At 50.1% G+C, this 22,065-nt stretch overlaps 1 protein-coding gene across 2 annotated transcripts; it reads right to left on the reverse strand.

The window, feature by feature from the left end:
- Positions 1–391: 391 nt before the first annotated feature.
- Positions 392–12,755, reverse strand: Ppp1cc (protein phosphatase 1 catalytic subunit gamma). 2 transcript variants are annotated; one of them, XM_090320050.1, is made up of 8 exons: positions 12,486–12,753; positions 6,553–6,684; positions 5,549–5,779; positions 3,703–3,807; positions 2,709–2,932; positions 2,369–2,503; positions 1,623–1,683; positions 392–784 (listed from the first exon to the last, which is right to left on the reverse strand). In XM_090320050.1, exons 1-8 carry the CDS (start codon positions 12,538–12,540, stop codon positions 714–716), a joined length of 1,014 nt encoding a protein of 337 aa, XP_090176176.1. In that variant the 5' UTR covers positions 12,541–12,753; the 3' UTR covers positions 392–713. The 2 variants fall into 2 exon arrangements, with proteins under 2 accessions (XP_090176176.1, XP_090176177.1); XM_090320051.1 differs by lacking the exon at positions 392–784 and adding an exon at positions 791–1,169 and having other exon boundaries at positions 12,486–12,755.
- Between the last annotated feature and the right edge of the window lie 9,310 nt (positions 12,756–22,065).

Consider the following 22,065-nt stretch of genomic DNA (forward strand, 5'->3'; position numbering starts at 1 on the left):
ATGCTGGAGTTTGGCGTGGTGCACAGCACATCCACAATAGCCCCTCATGGCCATTCTCTCCTGCCAGGGTGTGGGGGCAGGCACACGAGGTGTCCACAGGCCACGGAGCCCCAGGGCCACACTCCTCCCTGGCAAGTCCTCTCCCCACACCACAAGACAACTGTTTGCCAAAGAAGCTTGTCCACGGGCACGTATCCCACACCAGTGATGGCCACAGCACTGCTCCTGAAGAGCCAGGGTGGGGAGGAGAGAGGAGCCGGAGGGGCTGCAGACCAATGACGTTTAGAGTCCCAAGTTCAAGTAGGCTCAGAGACAGGTCAGCAGCCACCCGCTGGTGTGACCTGTCCTTGGAAAGCTGATAACTGAAAAGAAGACAAAGCCAAGATGGAGATGTGGTTTCCAGAACTATTTATTCATTAAAATCTATTCAATGTGCCATCAGCAGTGGTCCTGTGTGTATTGTGCTGATAAATAGACACTGACTGAGAAGATTTAACAAGTTCCTCATTTAATAAGTCTCCATCTTTATCACATGGTATTGTACACGGTCATCTGTTGAAACAGATTTCATTTAACAGATCTTAGTTTAAAAAGTCATAGACATTGTGAGTTCTGTATAAACTGGTGGACAGCAAGTTAGTTCCTTTGTTCTGACTGACAAACCTCGACTTCACCGCAGAATAAAGAATGTAGGCCAAAGAAAGCATAATCGGTCACTCGTATAGAACAGTATTGTTTCTATAATTTGAAGCTTTCTGAATGGACGGGTTCAGGCCTGATCCAACTGTAAAAAGATTACTTAATGAATAGACTATATGGAAATCGTACAAAATGTTATTAACTTTAATTATTAATAGCTTAAACAGTACTATATTACTAACTGCTATTCAAAATCCAAAGCCTCTCTGAGCCGGGTGGCGGCTGCGGACGGGTGGACAGACTTGCCCGCGTGGCCCCGTGCTGAGGGGCGGAGGCTTTGGCTTTCCAAGTCCCAGACACTTAAAAGAATGGCTTCAGTTGTCAAGAGGAGTACACGGAGGGCTGTGCTTTAGTAACGCACACCCTAGCAGTGGGGCTGGAGGGTGCAGGGCACTGCTACTGTCAGAGCTAGGAAAAGTCCGGTGCACAGGACAAGACAAGGAGAGAAAGCAATCCCTTTCAAACAAAATCTGAAAATAAAAAAATGTTCACAGTGGTTTATATCAACAGTATGCATTTTATGACAGTAACATGTACAGACTCAGAGCACCCTAGGGCTCTTTATATCCTAAAGAAAACGAGCATTTACACTATTCATGGTTTGCACTGAATTAAAAAAAATCAATTGTACACTTACCCCTCCGACAGGATAAACTGTCCTGGGGTGTACAGCTTTAACACCATCATTAACGTTGTTTGCAAAAGGAATAGGGAATTTAAAAACAAAATCATGTTTCGTTCATTCGCTGTTATAACCAGCAAATGCCATCCTTAAAGGGGGGCAGGGGGGGCCAGCACAGGTCTATCTGAGCAGGCTGACCGGCACGCACGCAGTCGTGAAATGAAGGCTATCTCTAACTCTATGGTACAAGTCCCGGGCGTGGCAGGGCGACACTATTTCTTTGCTTGCTTTGTGATCATACCCCGGGGTGGCGTGACGGGTCTCGTGGCATTCGGCTTCTTTTTCTCTGCAGGCTTTAAAATCTGCAAAGATTAAAAGGGTATTTTAGGACATATGCTCAACTCCAAATATTAAAGGTTTTACATTCTCACTCAAATCTTGTCTAGAAAGGTTCTGGCTGTTTCCAGTGGCTCTACCAGCATGCCCAGCGCACACAGGACAGCTGGGTGCTATCAGCAAAGGAACAAAATGCCCGTTCACACACCCAAGTCCCCAGGGTTCCTGGGGAGTGTGGCACGTGTGGGGTCCTTGCAGCCTCTGGAGCTGTGAGCACCCCAGGTCAGCTTGTGCAAGCAGAGTGGGTTCAGTTCACTCAACTTGCAGCTGCTGTGGGCTCTCAATGGCTCCACCTGCTCACAACTACAAACAAGGCTCCCAGCCCCACAGCATCCCAAACCAACAAGAGGATGGCTGATGGGGGTGGAGCTAATAGATGCTGGAGAGCCCCACAAGGCTTGAAGAAAAGCCATGGAGCCACATTACCACACAACACCCCAGCACGCAGGGGCCACTTGTGAGTAGCTCTTTAATTTCATCTCAACATCACTGTCACAGTATGGTTTTATTTAGAGAGGAAAAGAAGTCCTAACTGCAAGGAGCTTTTATCTGTTTAAATCATTCAGCAAGTTAACTTCAACACTGGAAGAAAGGTAGAGGTCAAGAGCGGGATGGAAGGAGGCAAAGCAGGCTGGGCGGCTCGGGACACACCTGGAAGGAACACATGAGTGTCTCGTCCACACTCATCATAGCACCCGCATTGTCAAATTCTCCACAGTAATTTGGCGCAGAAAACAGAGTGACCAACTGCCTCTTCGCAAAAAACTCATATCCATCTTCAACCACCTTGGAGAGAAAGGTTTTTCAGTGTAAGCAGACCCACATTTGGCTGAGAAAACCCCCCACTGGCTGCCCGCTGGCTCTGAGCCCTGCAGGTCACTGCCAGAGACCCGACTTCTGCCTGAGGAAGCAATACCTACCCACCAAAACCACAGGGAGAATCGGGCTCACACACGCGCGAAAGTGAACACGTAAAATTCAAAACCAATACCTGATGGGCTCTACAAATAAGGTCCAAATCATGCTTATGGAGAAATTTTGCAACCACTTCTGCACCAAATGTGAAGGACACTCCTCTGTCATTTTCACCCCAGCCTAAGACATCTTTATCGGGGTCAGACCACAAAAGATCACAAAGAAGACCTTGATCAGGCACATCAGTTGGTCGCATAATTCGCCGAATCTGCTCCATAGATTGAAGATCTGGTGATAAACCTGCAGAGGAAGGAAAAGATGTGAAGGAGGCAGCACCCTGTCACGGTGCCTTTGGACACAGACACTGAAACCAAAGTCTAAACCTGTGGCTAGGCTACTCTGGATTAAACCAAAACGCAACGCACTTGACCATATGCAAAACATATAGAGACAAGGGACTCTGGCATATAAATTACAATATGGTAATTAGGGTGCAATTAAACGGAGTGGCAAGTGGCATTAACCTGTCCCCAGGTGAGGCCAGGGCACAGACCACAAGATGTGGCTCTTCTCTTGCCTTCACTAAAGCATCATCTCATGCTGGCTCTGAATTTTCTTAGATACTATTTTAATTGCGTCACACATGGAGCAAAGCAAAGAAACTCAGAATCCAAGTCAGAGGATCAAAAACAGATCAAAGGACAATTGAGCCACACTTTCGGCATTCCGAGGATCTATGGCTCAGCAGGTTAACTAAGGTTCATTTTATATTTAAAAGTACTTTCTGTTCCATTTTCGAATCAAACTGTCTAGAGTTCCTTGCAACCCATGTGTTTCCCCAGACCTCCATCTGGATACTTGGCTGCACCGGGCCAACCAAGGCAGTCACTCAGAGCCGGCTCACGCTGACCAGAACCAAGGCAGTCACTCAGAGCCGGCTCACGCTGACCAGAACCAAGGCAGTCACTCAGAGCCGGCTCACGCTGAGCAGAACCAAGGCAGTCACTCAGAGCCAGCTCACGCTGACCAGAACCACCTTCCGGACCCATCTGATGACAATCACCACATACCCCCATGACAGCAGAATATTTTCTCATCCACGATGGCTGCTATTGGCAAGCAGTTAAAACAGTCTGTGAACGTCTTCCATAGCTTAATGTTGTATCTTCTTTTACCTGTGAAAATTTACAATGCTTAGAAATGTCTCTTCAAGCCAGGCGCAGTGGCTCACGTCTGTAATCCTAGCTACTCAGGAGGCTGAGATCTGAGAATCGTGGTTCAAAGCCAGCCTGGAGACTAAAGACAGTGAGATCTTTATCTCCAGTTAAGCACTAGAAAATGGGGCTGTGGCTCAAGGGGTAGGGCGGTAGCCTTGAGCTGAAGAGCTCAGGGACAACGCCCAGGCCCAGAGTTCAAGCCCCATGACAAAGAAAGAAAGAAAGAAGGGGGGGGGGAGGCAGAAAGGAAGGAAGGAAGGAAAAAAAAAATCTGTCCTTTCAGCTGTTTCAAGTTCTACAAGTTTCTCTAAAAGTAAGGTCTTCATTATCTTTCAAGTCGACAAAACTATGTCTTCTTCAAAATCTCATGAGGGGACTTAAGATGGCATGGGACATGGAAATGGTTTGATTCCCATCTCCACAAAGAATATATATTTTAAACTGTCATGCAAGTGTGAAATCAGAATTACCAGTAGGGAAATATTTAGGAATTGTTTGGTAGGACCAAATAGTTCATTCTGAAGTCTAGCATGAACCCAGAGAGCTTCCTATTTCTAAAGGCAATCACCCACCATCATCTTCTTCCTGAGGAAACTGAGCTCACACCCACTGGGTCCTTCCTAAGCTGAGGCTTCCGGCCAGGTGGTGTGCACCAGGAGGCACAGACCACCCAACAACGTGCACGCTCAGCCACATGCGCGGACATGCTGTTCTGAAGTCAAAGAATACACTTTTCTTGGCATCCAAAATGGGGCCAACAGATTAAGCAAATGTAATTTAAAAATTTTAAAAATCATTTTTGCTTTCTCTACACAGCATGCTGTAGGAAGTAAATGTCTTTTTTTTTTTTTTTTAAAAGTATCAGTGTGCCGGAAGGAAGACCGCTGTGATAGGTACCTAGAGAGCTTTCTCTAGAAAGGCACTGGTGGATAGAGTGCACGCTGGGGCTGGCACATGACTGCACAAATGTAAACTCACTGTAAACCCAGAACAGCACACTTTTTTTTTTTTTTTTGCCAGTCCTGGGCTTGAGTTCAGGACCTGAGCACTGTCCTTGGACTTTCTCAAGGCTAGAGCTCTACCACTTGAGCCTCAGCACCACTTCTGGCTTTTTTCTATATATGTGGTACCGAGGAATCGAACCCGGGTCTTCATGCATGCTAGGCAAGCACTTTAACCACTAGGCCAAACTCCCGGCCCATCAGCACACTTTTTTAAGTCCACTGGACTTAGGGAGTGAAATCTCTCTGGGTAAAGCTGTTAAGAAGAGACAGCACAGGGCCAGGAGCATGGCCTAATGGTAGAGTGCTTGCCTAGCAGGCACAAAGCCCTGGGTTTGATTCCTTGGTACCACATACACAGGAAAAGCCAGAAATGGTGTTGTGGATCAAGTGGTAGAACACTTTGATCAAAAAAAGCTTGGGGACAGTGCTCAGGTCCTGAGTTCAAGCTCTAGGATTGAGAAAAAAAAAGTATGCATTGACAGGTTGTTCTCACTCACTGACAGGTGTTCTCACTAGCAGAGCCCTTAACAAAGTCATTTAATCACTGCCACTAGAGAATAGCGTCTCCACCGTGTCTCAGCAAAGGCAACCCTGGAGAAAAGCAAGTCCAGGAGCTTCTAACTGCATTGAAACAGTTACAAACACTGGCAGCAAAAGTGCACACACACTCATCCTCAGTTGCAGGGAATACTTACATTCATCATAAAACCCATAAATCCTATTGATGCTGGCGCACTCATGGTTGCCTCTGAGAAGAAAGAAATTCTCAGGGTACTTGATCTTGTAGGCCAGTAAGAGGCAGATGGTCTCCAGCGACTGCTTTCCCCTGTCCACGTAGTCTCCCAGAAACAGATAGTTGCTTTCTGGCGGGAAGCCCCCATATTCAAAAAGTCGAAGCAAATCATAGTATTGCCCGTGGATATCACCTAGAGGGAGGAAAGATTCCGTGAGACAGTGTTCCCATGCTTACAGCTTGGTTCACTAACAAAGCTGGGAAACACCTTTAAACACCGGCATAAATGACCTCTATCTAGTAAGTTCACAGCCAATGTGAAGTACATTCTAACCCCCCATGTAACTTAATGCAGCTAAGTATAATAAAAAGTGTAATCTTATGTCCAGAAAGCTCAGAGTTAAGCATCCGGGTTAGGAAGGAGTGATGTGTCTCCGCATGTGTTTTGCACATAGTCCTCCTCTCAGCTCTCCCAAGGTGCAGTCTCAGCCTACACAACGAAAACATGGCCTCCTTTGCACCTGGCTGTCAATCCCCTCTGCCAGGTGCAGCTCACCTTAAAAAGACACGTGACCCACCAGTCATGAGGCTACAAGAGCACAGCATTATTCCAAGCACGTTTAGCTTCCGCAGTCTACAGAGTAGCCCCGGCTTCAACTCCACAGATGGTGAGGACGAACTAGCACCAAATGTTAAGTGCTAGCTTTCACTCAAGTGTTACACCACCGTGGAGTTAAACCTGGACAAAATCCTCTACATATCTAACATCTTAGTACTTCAGTGAAATAATTATTTAAAATCTCAACCATACCAATCATTAGAAGTATTTACTCTAAAGCTGCTGTCCAAGTAGCTCCAAGTTTATCAATAAACAGGAATGATTCTACTGGGGAAAACAAGATTTCCACATACTTGTCTGTTTTATCAGCCATGCAACCAAAGGCAGTTTAGCATGGTGAAACTTACCACATATTTTGAGTGGTGCTTCAAGTTCTAGTAGGATTGGCTGACTGAGAAAGATCTCTCGGGACTTCAAGCACAGTCCTCTGATTTCATTCTCCTGCAGCTGGACATTCTTACCTGGCTTGGACCCTCTCACTGTGGGAGAGAAAACCAACAATTAGCCCAACTGAGAAAACGCAGCAGAGGCAGGACAAGAGGCACCAGGACAGCTCTTTCCTTACTCCTCTTAAGCTTTGCAAGTGAGTTAGCACTGGCATTCAACACTGCCAAGTTACCAAATTCATACTAAGTAGAGCTCATTTATTTAAAATGATTAGAAATGCTGAGCCCTTCTTCCAACCAGTCCTTTTCAAAGCACCAAGACGACCAATCTGATCTCTGATCTAGAAAAAAGCCGAGTTTTCCTTTTTTAAAAAGGCACAAGCTGCCAGGTTTGAGTGGCTTACAGTCTTAAGCCAGCAGGCAAGTCTTCAAGACTCCTTACTCCGAACTAACCAGCAACAGCCAGCACTGGAGGTACAGCTCAAGCCTCAGCACAGGCAGTGAAGTCCCCTGCTCATGAGCCGTACTCTAATCACACTGTACTCAGGCAGGGATGTCCATGCACAAAGCTGCTCCACTTTGAAGGAATTCACTGAGAAACAATGATGGCCGGCATCAAGATAACGCTTTTTTAAACACTAAAAACACACCGATCCTGCAGCAGAGGAAGTGCACGGGAGATGGAAGATGAGACCACCCCTACCTTGTTTTGTACACAACAATTATACAAACAGACATTCTCTGAATAAAATAAAAACACAGGGAGACAAAACAAAAACTAGGTACATCTTTTTTACCATTAACACAGCACCAAGTGATTGTTTTGGCAGAACCAAGAAACCTATCGGACTAAGTCATGCTGCTAATAGTTCTATTTTTAAAAACTGTATTTTATTACGTTTACATAGTTGCACAAAGGAGTTTACAGGCTTCTTTCTGTATTCAAATTGTAAAACTGCTGAACAGCAAAAGATCCGTACTGACCCTTGTACTGTAAATACCTAAGTCATCATTATATAGAGTAATAAAAGTTACTCAAGGGAAAACTTTGAAAAGTTCGTTAAAAATCTTTTTCCTATTGTATTAGTTGGGCTGTGTGCACATTTGAGAAACATGCCTAAATAGCCAGTACCCTGAACTCTAAAGAAACAAACTGGGGCCAGGAGTTTGGCCTAGTGGTAGTTTGCCTAGCATGCACAAAGACCTGGGTTCGATTCCTCAATACCACATACATAGGAAAAAGCTGGAATTCGTGCTGAGGTTCAAGTGGTAGAGCTCTAGCCTTGCCAAAATCCAAAGACAGTGCTCAGGCCCTGAGCTCAAGCACAGGACTGGTAAAAAAGAAGAAGAAGAAGAAGAAGAAGAAAAGAAACAACCTGGACAGAATTGAAATAGCGTAGCAGTATTAGTATTTTTTTTTTCAATGAAAAGCATTCATAAAGAAAAACTTTTTTCCCTCAGCAGTTACAACAGGGATCCCTTCTTACTAATACATTATGAAACAAAAAGAAAAGCAAGGCAATGATAATCTCTGAAAGTATGAAACAGATGCACACATTATACAACAGAGTACAACAGCAACTGACTAACGACAAAAACTTTTATCAGAAAACCCAAGTGTACACCGGAACTATAGAACCATGACTGGAAAAGGATGGGGAACCCGCTTCACTGGCCAGGAAACCCCAACATTGGCAATTCCACACACTAGCTAGAAAACTAGGCAGACTGCCCAGCAGGGAAATTTATTTTTGGGTAGGAGGAGCTGTCAGAAGCTTCTGGTTTCAACGTGAATTCTCTTCGGCGAAGTTTTCAACCTGTGAACAAGTTACCTATTCTTAAGTCTTCTTGGAAAGCATTTTTGTAACACTGGGTTTACACCTATATAAACAGTAAGTTCAGCTGGGCGTTGTTGGCTCACGCCTGCAATCCTAGCTACTCAGGAGGCTGAGATCTGATGATCAAGGTACAAAGCCAGCTCTGGGCACTAAAGATCTTCAATTTACTAAAAATGGGAACCGGGTCTTTGTTAGATAAGATTGCTTCCTACATGGATGACTATTATTCTGGCCCCAAATTTCATACGTTGTTTTTGTTTGTTTTTTGTGGGCTTGAACTCTGGGCCTGGGCACTGTCCCTGAGTCCTTCAGCTCAAGGCTATGGCTCCATGCCTTGAGCCAAGGCCCCACTTCTGGTTTTCTAGTGGTTAATTGGAGATAAGAGATTTTTAGTGTCCAGGCTGGCTTGGATCTATGATCCTCAGATCTCAGCCTCCTGAGTAGCTAGGATTACAGGCATGAGCCACCTGCCCAGCAAGACAGTTTTGTTGATTCTTCCATAGTACTATTTTTAGTTCTGTAGACATTTTCTTCTAGCAGTGATATTGATGAGAATGTACTCCATGAAAGGTAAAAATTTATTTAAATTGTGGAGAATGGTAATAAATTTTATCAATGATTAAAGTTTATAATGATCTGGGAAACCGATTCTGTGTTTGCTTTGAGTAAAAGACTCAATTTTTGAATATAAACAATATAGGACTATCTAATGAGAGAAAAACTAGCACAATAGTTTATTTCTAGGCTTATTACAGTTAATAGGAAAAGAGAAAAAAATAAGAATTTTTCACAGCCTGGTGAAGTAATAAACTTAAAATTTCAGTTTTGTTTTGCCACAAGTATTCTGACATGCTGTACAACTAAAAATAAAATGAAGATTTATAAATAATTTTTTAAAAAAGGCAGGGAACTGGGGCTGTGTCTCCAGGTTAGGGAGGTAAGCCTTGAGCTGAAGAGCTCAGGGACAGGGCCCAGGCCCAGAGTTCAAGCCCCATGAATCCCTCCTCCCCCTCCCTGCAGAAAGAGAGAGACAGAGGGGGGAGGGGGAGGGGGAGAGGGAGGGAGAATAAGCTACATGAGGGGCAGGGAAGTGGCTTAGTGGTAGAGTGCTTGCCTAGCATGCATGAAGCCCTGGGTTCAATTCCTTAGTATCAAAACAGAAAAAGCCGAAGTGGTACTGTGGCTTAAGTGAAAGAGCACTAGAGCCTTGAGAAAGCCCAAGGACAATGCCCAGGCCTTGAGGCATTCAAGCCCCAGGACTGGCAAAAAAAAAAAAAAAAGAAAAAGAAAAAAAGAAAGCCTGATTGGAGGTGTGGCTCAAGTATTAAGGAGCTAGTCCAAGAGGGAGCATGAGCCCCCAAGTTCAAGTTTGATTCGTTTCTTTGCAGCTTTCCACTCTATCACCATACCACACCATCTTGAGTGCACTGCTGGTGTAGGTAAACCTCAGCCTTTGAAGGTGACACTCATGTTCTCAAAGGCAGCAGTCCAAACATTGTCCACTCTCAGTGAAGTGCCTGATGTACTACATGCCTAAGGGTGATGTCACTGAAAGATGTTTATTTGGCTGAAATGGCAATGTACACTGCACATAGGGCTTTCTAGCTCCAGTAAGCCTTGACAAGGTAGCCTTCCCACAAGAGTGATGTCAGATAAATCAAGACCTAACCATCAATCATCTTTCCTTTATGCTTGCTGCGAGAGATTTGATCCCCTGCTACCTAAATTTTCTTTACAATTCCAGCTGGAAGAACTGTAATACTTCCTTCTGTGTCCTTTCCTCTACGAAGCATTCCCCACGGTTCACCTTTAACCTGCGCAGCAGGGATGAGAAAGCTAGTCAGGTGAACAGCTTCCATAGGTGATTTGGCAGGCCAGGTCACCACAGTGATAGAACCGCTTCACCAACTCCTGCCACCGGGCAGCTGAACACAGCCATGTCGATTCCACATCTGAGGACAGTAGTCCTCGCTCCAGTGCCTCTTCCTGGGCACAGATGCTTGCTGTGAGCATTTCATCGCTGCCCCCTAGTGCTGACAAGCAATGCGGCTCCAGGATGATGCTCTTTCCTTGGTGCCTCCTGTTGGACTAGTGCCCCAGGGTCACAGTAATGTAAAACTCTCAAGCACTACAGGGTGAAGACACCTCTGGCTCTGTCCTCAGCACCTGAATGGTGTCCTTTGCTATCCTAGGAACCAGGGACTGTTGCTTTCCAAAACACAAATACGCCAAACACCTGGCCAAAGCAACATCGAAATTACACACTATCTGAACATAACCTTCAGAAGCAGCCTCAAACATCAGGGGACAAACTGGCACACATGTATGGTGAGGCAGCCACACAGGTCACAGCAACTTCTCAATGTTGCATGGCTTTGCGGTGGCCTTCTGCCCGTACAGATTAAGCAGCTGACCCACTCGCTAAGACATTTCCAGGTGCTCTGGCCACTGTGGGACCACATCATTAGTGAGACAGAATCTGAATGAAAGAGGATGGTGTGGTCCTTGCCTTATCAGTGTTGGTTCAGCTAGGGTGCTGCCTTCCCTAAGAAGACTGCCTGTGCACAACTGTCCTGGAGCTCCAACGCGATCACACAGCCTCAAGCTTAAATGAACAATCATAAAACACATTATTAGTTAACAAAAGTCATATTCCCTCCTTTTCAGAATTGCCTAAATCGTAAGGGTTTCAGAAGAAAAGGTTTTGGAAGGAACTGAGAAGTCTTAGGAACATGGCTTCATCTTCATTTCAGTGCAAAACAAAACACAAAACTAGTTTTCAAGCACCACGTAAAACTGTGAAACAGGTCGAATTCTCAGCACAATTTTAGGGACTAAAAAACAACAAAACCTGCGATGTGATTCAGTTAGGGGTAAGGGAAACTCAGGTGACCTGAAAGTGGTTGTGTCCCCAGACTAGGTTCCAATTCCTCTGGTTTACACTGGCAAAGAAACCCAAACTAGTCTAGCCCTGCCTACACGTGTGCACTTAAGAGAACCAAAACATGGAACTAAAATCCCTTTCTCAGGCAAGTGATTGGAGTCCGTTTCAGGTCCACAGCTGCCAACATAAAGCCTGGTATTAACTAAAATAAACAAGTCCTGAATGATGACAGCCTTCTCACCCCCACAGGCAGCCACGTTTTGTTTTGTTTTTTTTAAAGGGCGCCCCAGGGCGCTCAGGGACAGTCCAGGTGGAGACTGAGACATGGAAGGAGATCATTTCACCGGAATGAGTTAATTCCAATGATAACCGCCCTCACTTCCAAAGCCACCCGAGGGCCTGGGTCTCATCCAGGACGGGACGACCGCCCGGTGCCCAGATCCGGCCCGGATCCAGTTCCTCAAGGACTTCGAGGAGCCCCGCTCCGTGGCAGAGTAGCTCGATCCAGGCTCTGTCGTCTTCCACACCCGTCCTCGGTCTGAGAAATGCCATCTTTCGATTGTCTCCTTGGCCACTGGGTTCCTTCCTTTCTTCTCACACGGGGCGACGAGGGCGTGCGGCGAGTTCTGGTCCCCGGCCCCCGGCTTTGAACCGGAGGGTCCCTAGCGGGGTGACCTTGGGTCCTGAGGCCGGGCTCGGGCTCCGGTTCCTTACAAAGGAGCGGCACCAGATCGCGGGGCCGTGGAAGCGCGGCGCGCCGGCCCCGGTCGAGTCCGCGCCCCACTGACGAGCGGCGAGCGCGGGGCGCAGAGCCCGGCGGCCGGGGAGCCGAGGGCTTCGGGGTGCAGCCTCCGCCGGGACGCGCTCGCTCGGCGGCCGCTCACCGGAAACGGGTCCCTAGCCCGCCGCCGAACACACACGTCAACGAGGCGGCGGCGGGGCCGGAACCCCGCGGGCCGGCGGCCGAGGCTGCGCCGCGGACCCCTCCCGGAGGCGGCGCGGAGGGCGGGAGAGGCGATTTCAAACCCCGGGGCCGGCGGGGAGGTGCGAGCCCCGCGCAATGAATGAGCGGAGCCCGGGCGACGGCGGGCTCGCGGCCCCGCCGGCCTCCCCCGCGGCCCAACCGCCCCCAAGCCCGCCCCGCGCGCCCCGCGCCCGCCCCGCCCCCTCACCTTCCAGCAGCCGTTGGATGATGCTGTCGATGTTGAGTTTGTCGATATCCGCCATCGCCTTCCCGCCGCCGGCCCTCCCGCAGCAGCGGCGCCGCCGCCGCCGGCTCGCGCCCGGGACTCACGCCTCCTCCTCCACGCCACGAGCACAGAGGCGGTGGTGGCGGCGGTGGCAGCAGCCGCGGCGGGTTCCCCCCCCCCAGCCGCCCCGCTCACTGCTTCCTCCTTCGATCCCTACTGGAACCACGAGAAGAACAAAATGGCCGCCGACTCCTCAGCCAGCCTCGGGCGGCGCACGGATGCGCGCGGGGGAGTGCGGCGGCCGGGCCGGGACTTCTTTATGGGCCGTAGGGCGCGCGCGGGAGGGGGCGGGGCCTGCGCGCACGGGGCGGGGCCTGCGCGCACGGGGCGGAGTCAGTGGCGCGTCATCACGTTCGCGCGCGGGATCCTTCCGCCAAACGAGCTCAGCAAATAGGCCGCCGGCCGGGGCGGGAGTTGCAAAGTTGCAGGCGGGAGTCGGCGCCCGCGGAGCCGCAGCCGGTGCCGCCGAGCGTCCTTCGCCGCGTGCGGTCCTCGGGGTTCCTGGATTGGCACACCGACGTCTGCATCCTGTGGCTTTCCAGGAGGTAGCCTGTGACTCGGGGCCACATCTGGTGTTGAACGCAGATGCCGTTTTAAAAGGGGGCTGGGGAGGTGGCTTCGTGGTAGGAGTGCTTGCCGGGCACGCATGAAGCCTTGGGTTGATTCCTCAGTGCCTCATAAACAGAAAAGGCTGGGAATCAGTGCCGTGGTTCAAGTGGTAGAGGGTTTTCTTAAGCTAAAGAAGCTCAGGGCAGTGCCCAGGCCCTGAGTTCAAGCCCCAGGACAGGCAAAACAACAACAAAATCCCATCCCTGGCAGAAAACCGAGAGTGGAGCTGTGGCTCCAAGTGGTAAAACTCTAGCCTTGGGTGAAAAAGCTCAGGGATGGCCTCTAGGCCATGAGTTCAAGCTCCACAACTAACAACAACAAATCCCTATCAGGTGTCTCAAGATAAGATTGCTTTCTCCCCTCCAGCCTCTGTCTTTGCGGAAAGATCCCCTTCCCCCACCCCCATTCCTGCCTGCTGCAGGGTAAACAAACCACCCCGCCTTCCCTTCCCTGCCTGGTAAAAGAAACCCTAGCCATTTTCTCATCGTCCCAGCTGAAGGAGACTTGGTTCCTTTCCCAGGGTTTCATCTGAGTAAATCCTCTTGGTCTGTTCATCTTAAGGCCCTTTTCATTATTCAGACTCCTGACACTTGAAATATTTGCTCATACAGACACCCTCACCCCCTGCCAGACCCAAGCTAGGGAGTTTCAGATTTCCCACGTGGGAAATCCCGTGCCTTTCTGGCTTCCTATCCTCTCCACGTGTGCATCCTTCTCCAGCTCCCCCCTCCAAAACAAAAAACAAAAACAAAAAACATGCTGCCCATTTTGGGGGCTACAGATGGAAGATAGCTCTGTTTGGAAATGCAGCCTGAGCTGGTTTGTCTTTGTCAAGGCCCAAGGTCATGGAACCCTTTCCCTTGGGCCATCCACGTGGTTGCCCAGCCTGGGCATTTGTTTGCAGATGCATTTCGTTGGCTTTCCTGGGCAGAGGCTGCAGCCTTGGGGTATATGGGTCCTGAGCTTGGCGACCAGGCTGCTGACACAGGGCTGTGTGGAGGTTCAGGGTTCAGCATCTTGTTCTACCTTGCTCAGTCACCAGCTCACTGGCCAGCAGAGTCATTCAAATGTCTTTTTGTCTACGAAGCCCCATTGACATTGGGGATGGGAGTGGCCTGGAGCCGCTGTAAACTTTGTGGAGATCAGGATGGCTGTCCCCCGGGGCTCCTCCCACAGACAGCAGCCTTTGGGACAGGAGAGTCTAAGTGTAGTCACCCAACACCTCCCTGCACTCAGATTGTTGTAGGTGGGCACGGGAGGAGCGCCAACAAGGCAGACAAGGCCTTTCTTTCATGGCATCACCCAGTGAGCAGACAAGGAACAGATGCAAACAAAAACACTCGGTGCTCGTTTGCCTAGAATATGCCAAGAATGATCTCATGGAGCCCCAAAACGGTCCTATGAGAAATGTGCTGTCCCTCGTGCCCCCACTTTACAGAGAGGTTGGCATGCTTGCTGAAGGTCACACAGCTCACAGATTACAGGGCCAGTAGCTGGGCCCGAGTCTGCTCCATCAGGGCCCATGTCCCATGGGACCAAGCAGGAGACGCAGAAGGACAGGACTAGCATTCCTGTGGCTTTTTTGTATGTGGGTATTTATCAGTATTGCGACTTGAACTTGGAGCATGTGCACTGTCCCTTAGCTTTTAATTAATTTATATTTTTGCCAGTCCTGAGACTTGAACTCAGGGTCTGAGCACTGTTCTTGGGCTTTCCTCAAGTCTAGAGCTCTGCCACTTGAGTCACAGCACCACTTCTGGCTTTTTCTATGAATATGATACTGGGGAATCGAACCTGGGTCTTCGTGATTGGTTCTTCGTGCATGCTAGATGAACATTCTATATCACTAGGCCAAACTCCTGGCCTGTCCCTTAGCTTTTGTCCACATATTCATTTTTTCTGTGTGTGTGTGTGTGGTTAATTGAAGAGAAGAATTTCATGGACTTTCTAGCCTTGGCTGGCTTCAAACCGTAGTTTTCAGATCTCAGACTCCTGGGTAGCTAGGATTGCAGGCATGAGCCACCAGGACCTGACTGCACTTGCTTCATGAATTGGGTCTTGCAGTTTATGCCTGGGCAGGCCAGGGCTATAGTCTTCCTAGCTGGCTTCCTGCCATATGGGAGATGGCAGATATATGTCACCATACCTGGCTTTTAATATGTATATATGCATATATGTACATATATATGTGTATATATATATATATATATTGGTTTGGATGAAGATCTCAGGACTTTTCTAATCTCTGTCTCCCTAGTGGCTAGGATTATAGGCACAAGCCACTGCACTTGGTGGCTTTTTATTTGTGAGTAGCGTTTGTCTGTAGGTAAGTAAGAATCTGTTGGTAGAAATTTAAGTGATTCTCAAGTTGAGAATTGATCAGATGGAGCTGTCATTTTTTAAATTTTTTTTGTCGGGCAGGGGACTTGAACTCTGGCCCTGAGCGTTGTCCCTGAGCTCTTCAGCTCAGGGCCAGGGCTCTACCACTTGACCCACAGCGCCATTTCCTATCTTCTGGTGGTTAGTTGGAGATAAGAGTTTCGCAGACTTTTGTGCCTGCGCTGGCTTTGAACCGCGATCCTCAGATCTCAGTCCCTGAGTATCGAGGATTATAGGCATGAGCCACAGTGCCCAGCTTCATCCACAATCTGCTTGATCTCTGTCTCCAAGTAGCTGGGATTAGAAGTCTAAGCCAGTGCCCCTTGCCTACAGATGGCTCTCGATTGATTTTTAGATTTCAAAGCCCAAAGTCAGCATCATCAGATCACCAAGGGAAATAAATATTTCACAGGAATCTCCTTGCTTCCCCCTCCCCCGCCACAGCTATGGGTCCGCTGGCTAGGGCCCATCTGTTCTGTACTTGACCACTACTGGAGTCCGCAGCCTCCAGCAGCAGGCGGTGCCTGCTGGTATCCCAGCTCGTGAGTGAGCCTGGGACACCAGAACCCTCAGCTTCCACAACCAAGGATACAGCACCTCTCCCATGCCTACAACCCAGGGCCAGAAAGAGGATGGCAGCTTCTCCCTAGCACAAAATGCTTGGGCCGGATTGTCATTGGTCCAGATGAGTTGTCAATCATGGTAGCCAGAGGCCTGTCACATGACCACCTGATCAGGGGATGTGAAAGTAACATCTTCGTGACCAAATACAGAAGGGACAGCAGAAGGGGTGTCCTGAGGGAAATCAAGGGCGAGGAGTCGGCTGAAGGGTAGAGACACAAGTCTGTGTACAGCAGTTGAACTTGAGGGCAACTTTTGGCCTCCTTTCTCTGAGTCCTTCAGTTGCATCAGAAGATTATTTCAGAAAATAGTTTGGCAGTTCTGCTCTGGTGTCTTCAGCCAAAAAACAAATAGCATCCTCCAGAATATAAAGGCCCAGCTGCTTAATGAAAGGGCCTTCCAGGAAGGTGGGCAGGCATGATGGGAACAGAAGGACTTCCAGTGTGGTCAAGGTGGAGGGGAGAGGACGGGAGGGGAGGAAGGGGGTCTACCCTTTGAAGATGTGTCTTGGGGAGTCTGGTGAGGGCTGGAGTTCATCGGTGTTTGGGACAACAGTCACCAGTCACCCAAAAGGGACAGCCTGGAGGGAGTTCCTATTTTTTTTTTTTTGTCAGTTGTGGGGCTTGAACTCTGGGCCTGGATGCTGTCCTTGAGCTCTTCAGCTCAAGGCTAGTGCTCTACCTCTTGAGCCACAGCCCTACTTCTGGTTTTCTGGTGATTAAGTGGAGATAAGAGTCTCATGGACTTTCATGCCCAGCCTGGCTTTGAACCGAGATCCTCAGATCTTAATCTCCTGAGTAGCTAGGATGACAGGCATGAGCCATGGACACTGGATGATATTTCTTTGCAAGGTACAAGGACTTCTGGGGGCCGCCTCCCAACAGCACAGCTGTGCTTGCTGTGTGCGGCACAGAATCACTAATGCACTGCATAGAGGAGGAGGGTGCACGGCAGAGACGTGGAGCTGGGAGCCTGGAACAGCAAGGCTCCTGCACCCTGAGTATTTTTACACTAAGACAAGTTCACAGGTGGGCAGGCAGCTCTGGGCGCAGGTGGGTGAACCCCTGGGGGTGTCACATCAAGGCTTTCTGACTTTCCCCTCTGCTTCCCTGCTTGCTTTGTGTTTGCAGATCAGCTCTCTCCATGCACTCTGGAGACAGGTTTGCAGCTTGGCAGCTCCCGCAGAGGAGAGGACAGAGTGGGGATTAGGATCTTGACAGAGAGCCAAGGTGATGGAGGTGGTGGTGGTGGTGGGGATGATGATGATGATGATGATGCTGATGATGATGATGATGATGATGATGATGATGATGATGGTGGTGGTGGTGGTAGCGGTCCTGGGGCTTAAACTTAGGGCCTAATCACTGTCCCTTAGATTTCCTGCTCAAGACTAGTGCTCTGCCACTCGAGTCACAGCTCCACTGCTGGATTTCTGTGGGCTTGAGCCAATGGCACTGGGCTCCTTTTCTTAACCATCAGGTACTCCTGACTCACTGATTGATTGATTGATTGATTGATTTTGGCAGTCCTGGAGCTTGAATTCAGGGCCTAAGAACTGTCCTTGAGCAACTTTCTCACCACTCTACCACAGGAGCCATAGCACCACTTCCGGCTTTTTTCAGTGCGTGTTGTGGGAAGGAATGGAACCCAGAGCTTCCTGCATGCTAGGGGAGCAGTGTGCCATTGGGCCACACTCCCAGCCCCTGATTCTTGACTATATCAAGTTTGCTGCAGAACGCTCAGAGCCAGGGCGGAAGCCAGGCTCATTTGTGCTCCATCCGTCCTGAGCGTTTGCTGTGAGTCACCCACACGACCTCACAAGACGTCCTATATTAATCCCTGCTCACAGATGTGGAGGCAAAGCCCGGAAGTGAGGCCAGTGGCTCCTGGGGGGTTGAGCAAGGATTCAAAACTAGCAGCTGGCTGCCATGCCAGGCGCTGTCACCACCGCCTTTCTGTGCCAGCCAGCCCGATGGCTCAGACTTCCTTTTCTGCACCCACCCCACGCCCAACCCCACAAAAATAAGATTCCCTCCTCCCCCTCCCTTTCCCCCTTTTGCCCTGTCCCTGCTGCAGGCACCTGTGCTTGGCTCTGCCTCCCAGGCTTGCTCAGAGGTGCCAGGGAGCCCCCCTCCCACCCTCAGGGATGAGTGGTGGAAGTAGCTCCCTGGCCCTCAGATAGGACGGCGCTCAGGTGTGCTCTGTCCTCCCTCCCACATTCCTCTTCGGGTCAGAGCCCCTACCATCCACCTGGAAGTCCATCCTTTGTGTCAATCCCTTATTGTGGCTCTACCGAAATGACAGCGATGATGAGCTTAACAAAGATGGCAGGTTTGTGTGGGCTCAGTTTTAGCAGTTGAGTGCGGGGTTGGTTGGTTTCTAGGCCTCCGGGAGAGCAGGTGGTGGAGGAGGTCACATCATGGTGGCCAGGATGTAGAGGGGGAAGGAAGGGCCTCGCCCCACCAGTCCCTTCCAAGGAACTAGGAGTCTTCCTGGACCATCTGCTCTGACCGCTTGGAACCATGAGCCCCAGATCTTAGCTGGTAGGGAAATGGAGGAGATTGGGAAACGAATAGAGCAAACTCCATCATCTACAGGCGAGGACTATGTTTATTTACTGCCAGCGAGGGGCCCAGGCCTTCCCCTGGGTATGGAGGTTGTGCGAGGGACTGGATTTGGGGTCCGGCTTATATGGGTCTTAAAAAGGAAACAAAGTGGTGAACATCAGGCTGTGGTTACTCGAGGGCTAGGGGTGAGTGCTTTCCGTCAGGTCCAGAGTGGACTGTCCCATCGGGGTGGTGGGGACTTTTGGCTTAGCCCTGGTCCGAATGACCTGCCTGCAGACAGATGGACCGCAAGCACGTGAGCACGCACCTGGTGTTTTGCTTGACCTGGGGGAATCAGGCAGGGTCAATCCTACACCAGCCTCCTGAGGAGCTAGGGTTACAGGCGTGAGCCTCCAGCACCAGGCCTGAAATCAGTGTCAAGCTGTCTGTGGACCTTGAAACTTCTGAGTGGCCCCAGCCAACTCTGTCCCAGCTCTTCATCCCAAAGCTCTTCTTGGAAATAGCTTTTGGCGGGAGGGGGGGGGGTGCTTTTTCTTTGCCTCGCTGGCATTTGGATTCAGGTGTGTACCCTGACACTCTGCTTTTCTGAGGAATTTTGAGTTGTTGGGGATCTTTTTTTTTTTTTTTTTGCCAGTCCTGGGCTTGAGCTCAGGGCCTGAGCACTGTCCCTGGACTTTCTCAAGGCTAGAGCTCTACCACTTGAGCCTCAGCACCACTTCCGGCTTTTTTCTATGTATGTGGTACCCAGGAATCAAACCCGGGTCTTCGTGCATGCGAGGCAAGCACTTTAACCACTAGGCCAAACTCCCAGCCCGATTTTAAAGATCTGATTTAATTGGAAGTCAAATCTGAGTGGTTTCTTTCATTGCCTGGTTGGGTGTTGGGGGCCTCCAGCCTTTTCATTTCTGTGACTTCAGCCCTCTGCCAGGCTCAGGCTGGAGCCCAGATTGGAATTCTGGGTTTGTTTGCTTAACCCTGCCTCAGCTGGAGAGAGCAGAAGCAGTCAGAAGGCCACGGAAGCCACAGAACCAGGGCTGCAGCTGAGCAGGTCACGAGTCCCTGCCCCATGATTCAGGCTGTGACCAGTCAGTGTTCGGTGGTGGTTGCGGGGAGGTCCCCAATCTAGAAGGCTGTCAGATCAGACCTGGTCAGCAGCCATCTGACAGTGTGGCTTGGGTTTGAATCCTGGCTCTGCTGATAGTGTGAAACCTTGGTCATACTGGGGGTTAGAACTCTCTATTGTCTTCTACTTCTGGAGGGCAGAGGGGACAAGGAAAGGTGACCACAGAGCGCCCTCCCCCGCTCACTCCCAGGAGACACCTGCATTTGGCCTGTCTGTCCCAACAAGGCCGTCTCCCAATCAGCATGGCTGCTTTGCCTCCCCTTCCAGATCTGCTCAGGGCATCCTTTGATAGCTACCCCAGGACTTTTGCACTGTCACTGTGGATGTCTCATGCCTGCTCTTGCCTTGACGATGTTTGCTTCACTCAACTTTCCCATGTCACTCATTTCTTAAAGTGGAGTAGAGGAGGCGGTAGGAGGTAAGGTGAAGAGGAGGAGGAGGAGGAGGAGGAGGAGGAGGAGGGCAGGAAGATATCTCAATCTGGAGGAAGCGCTTTTGACCTGATCATGGAAAGATGAGCCAAAGTGGAAAGGCATTCTCCAAAGGGAACGGCACGTTCGAGGCCATCCCCACCAGCAGCTACCTCAACCGAATCCTTGCTGTTGGCCAAGGCTGTACTGAGCCTCCTCTGAAAAACCCCAGGGCCAAGTGCTGCCACCATTTCCCTTGTGGGTAGTGAATCAAGGCAGAGAGGGCTCCAGTCACTTGCTCAAGGCCATCCAGCCAGGGAGACCAGGGATCCCGAGCCCTAGAATCTGCCCTTTGTGGCATGGAAGCCATTCTGTGAGCATTCATGAAGCCGAGGGGAGGGGCAGGGGAGCCTGGCTAAGGTTCCGGACCACAAATCTTTATAGAGTATTTTTTGTTTTTTTTTTTCCCTTGGAATTTGGGGCTTGAATTCAAGGCCTCCTGCTTAGCTTTTGGCTGGTTAATTGAAGAATCTCTCAGATTTGTCTGCCTGGTTGGCTTTGATATCCTCAGATCTCAGCCTCCTGAGCAGCTGGGATTTCAGGTGTGAGCTACTGGCGCCCCGCTAAAGTAAGTATCCCTTTCCAAATAACCACAGGACCCACAAGGGCCTGGGTGTGCTGGGTTCCCCGCTGCAGGAGGTCAGCTGCAGACAGCACAGATGAGGGGGGCAATGGAGGCCCACCCAGGAGAAGTGGGGTTTGCTGACCAGAAGCAGCAGGAAATCACCAACAGTCCTTGGTTTTATACGCACAATCATTTCAGAACATTCTAGCAGCTCTCCAACTCTTTAATTGGATGACTACTGATTTGATCAGCTTTTATTCTGAGGGAGATTAAATCCTGAGGAATTCAGAGGTACTTTAGGGTGACCCAGATTCGGGGCTGAGTGGGGCTGGGCAGTCAAGGAGAGCACTGAGCAGGGAGTCCCCATGTTGGAGTGCAGAGGCGCCAGGAAAGAAAGGAATCCCCGTGGGGTGCCCTCTGTGACCACACAGCCAGAATCTCAGCGTTTTGGGGTCAGGGAGGGGAGTCCCAGCAGGCCAGCTAGGGCAGGTCCCCTGAGTGTTCCCTGATCCCAGGCTGCAGGCAGATTGCGCTAAGCTTGTCTGAGGCAGGGATTGCTTCCCAGACACAGAGGTTGAACGCAGGGTGTCGGCCTGCGTGCCCAGGGGCCTGAGAGAAAGGGGGAAAAAGGTGGTGGGGCTGGGGAGCTCAGGCCTCACCAAAAAGGGGGACATCTGGCCCAGTACCAGGCAACTCTTCCTCCCAGAGCCAGGGGCCTGCTTTGTAAAGGGGTGGTGTGTTTGCCATTCGCCTGCAGTGCTGGGTGCTGGCACCCAGGTCCACACCACCCCGCTTCAGCCCCAGAAGCTACATACGGTGACAGCGCAGGGGAACAAGCTCGCGCCATCCACTGGCTTGTCCCTCTCTCTAGAAGTGTCCTGGCCCTGTGTGCGTGTCACGTGACGGCCTGTGAATGCAGGAAAGTGCAGTGCCTGTGTGTACAAATGCCAGGCCTGGCGTGTCCTTGGGAAGACCTGAAAATGGCATCCACTAATTAGATTATTCCAATTGCCAGCAACACCGATAACCATCTATCAACAGGGTCCTAAACCAAAAGTGCCACCACTTAGGGGCTAACACCAACAGTCTACGCCTGCTCCTGTTGCTGGGGAACAGCCCAAGCTGTGTCCCCTGGGCTAGGCTGGTGACAGGAAGCCTCATTCACCTG

The sequence above is a fragment of the Megascapheus bottae genome, chromosome 28 (genome assembly GCF_031878675.1).
Source record: "Megascapheus bottae isolate mThoBot1 chromosome 28, mThoBot2.hap1, whole genome shotgun sequence".
Lineage (NCBI taxonomy): Eukaryota > Metazoa > Chordata > Mammalia > Rodentia > Geomyidae > Megascapheus > Megascapheus bottae.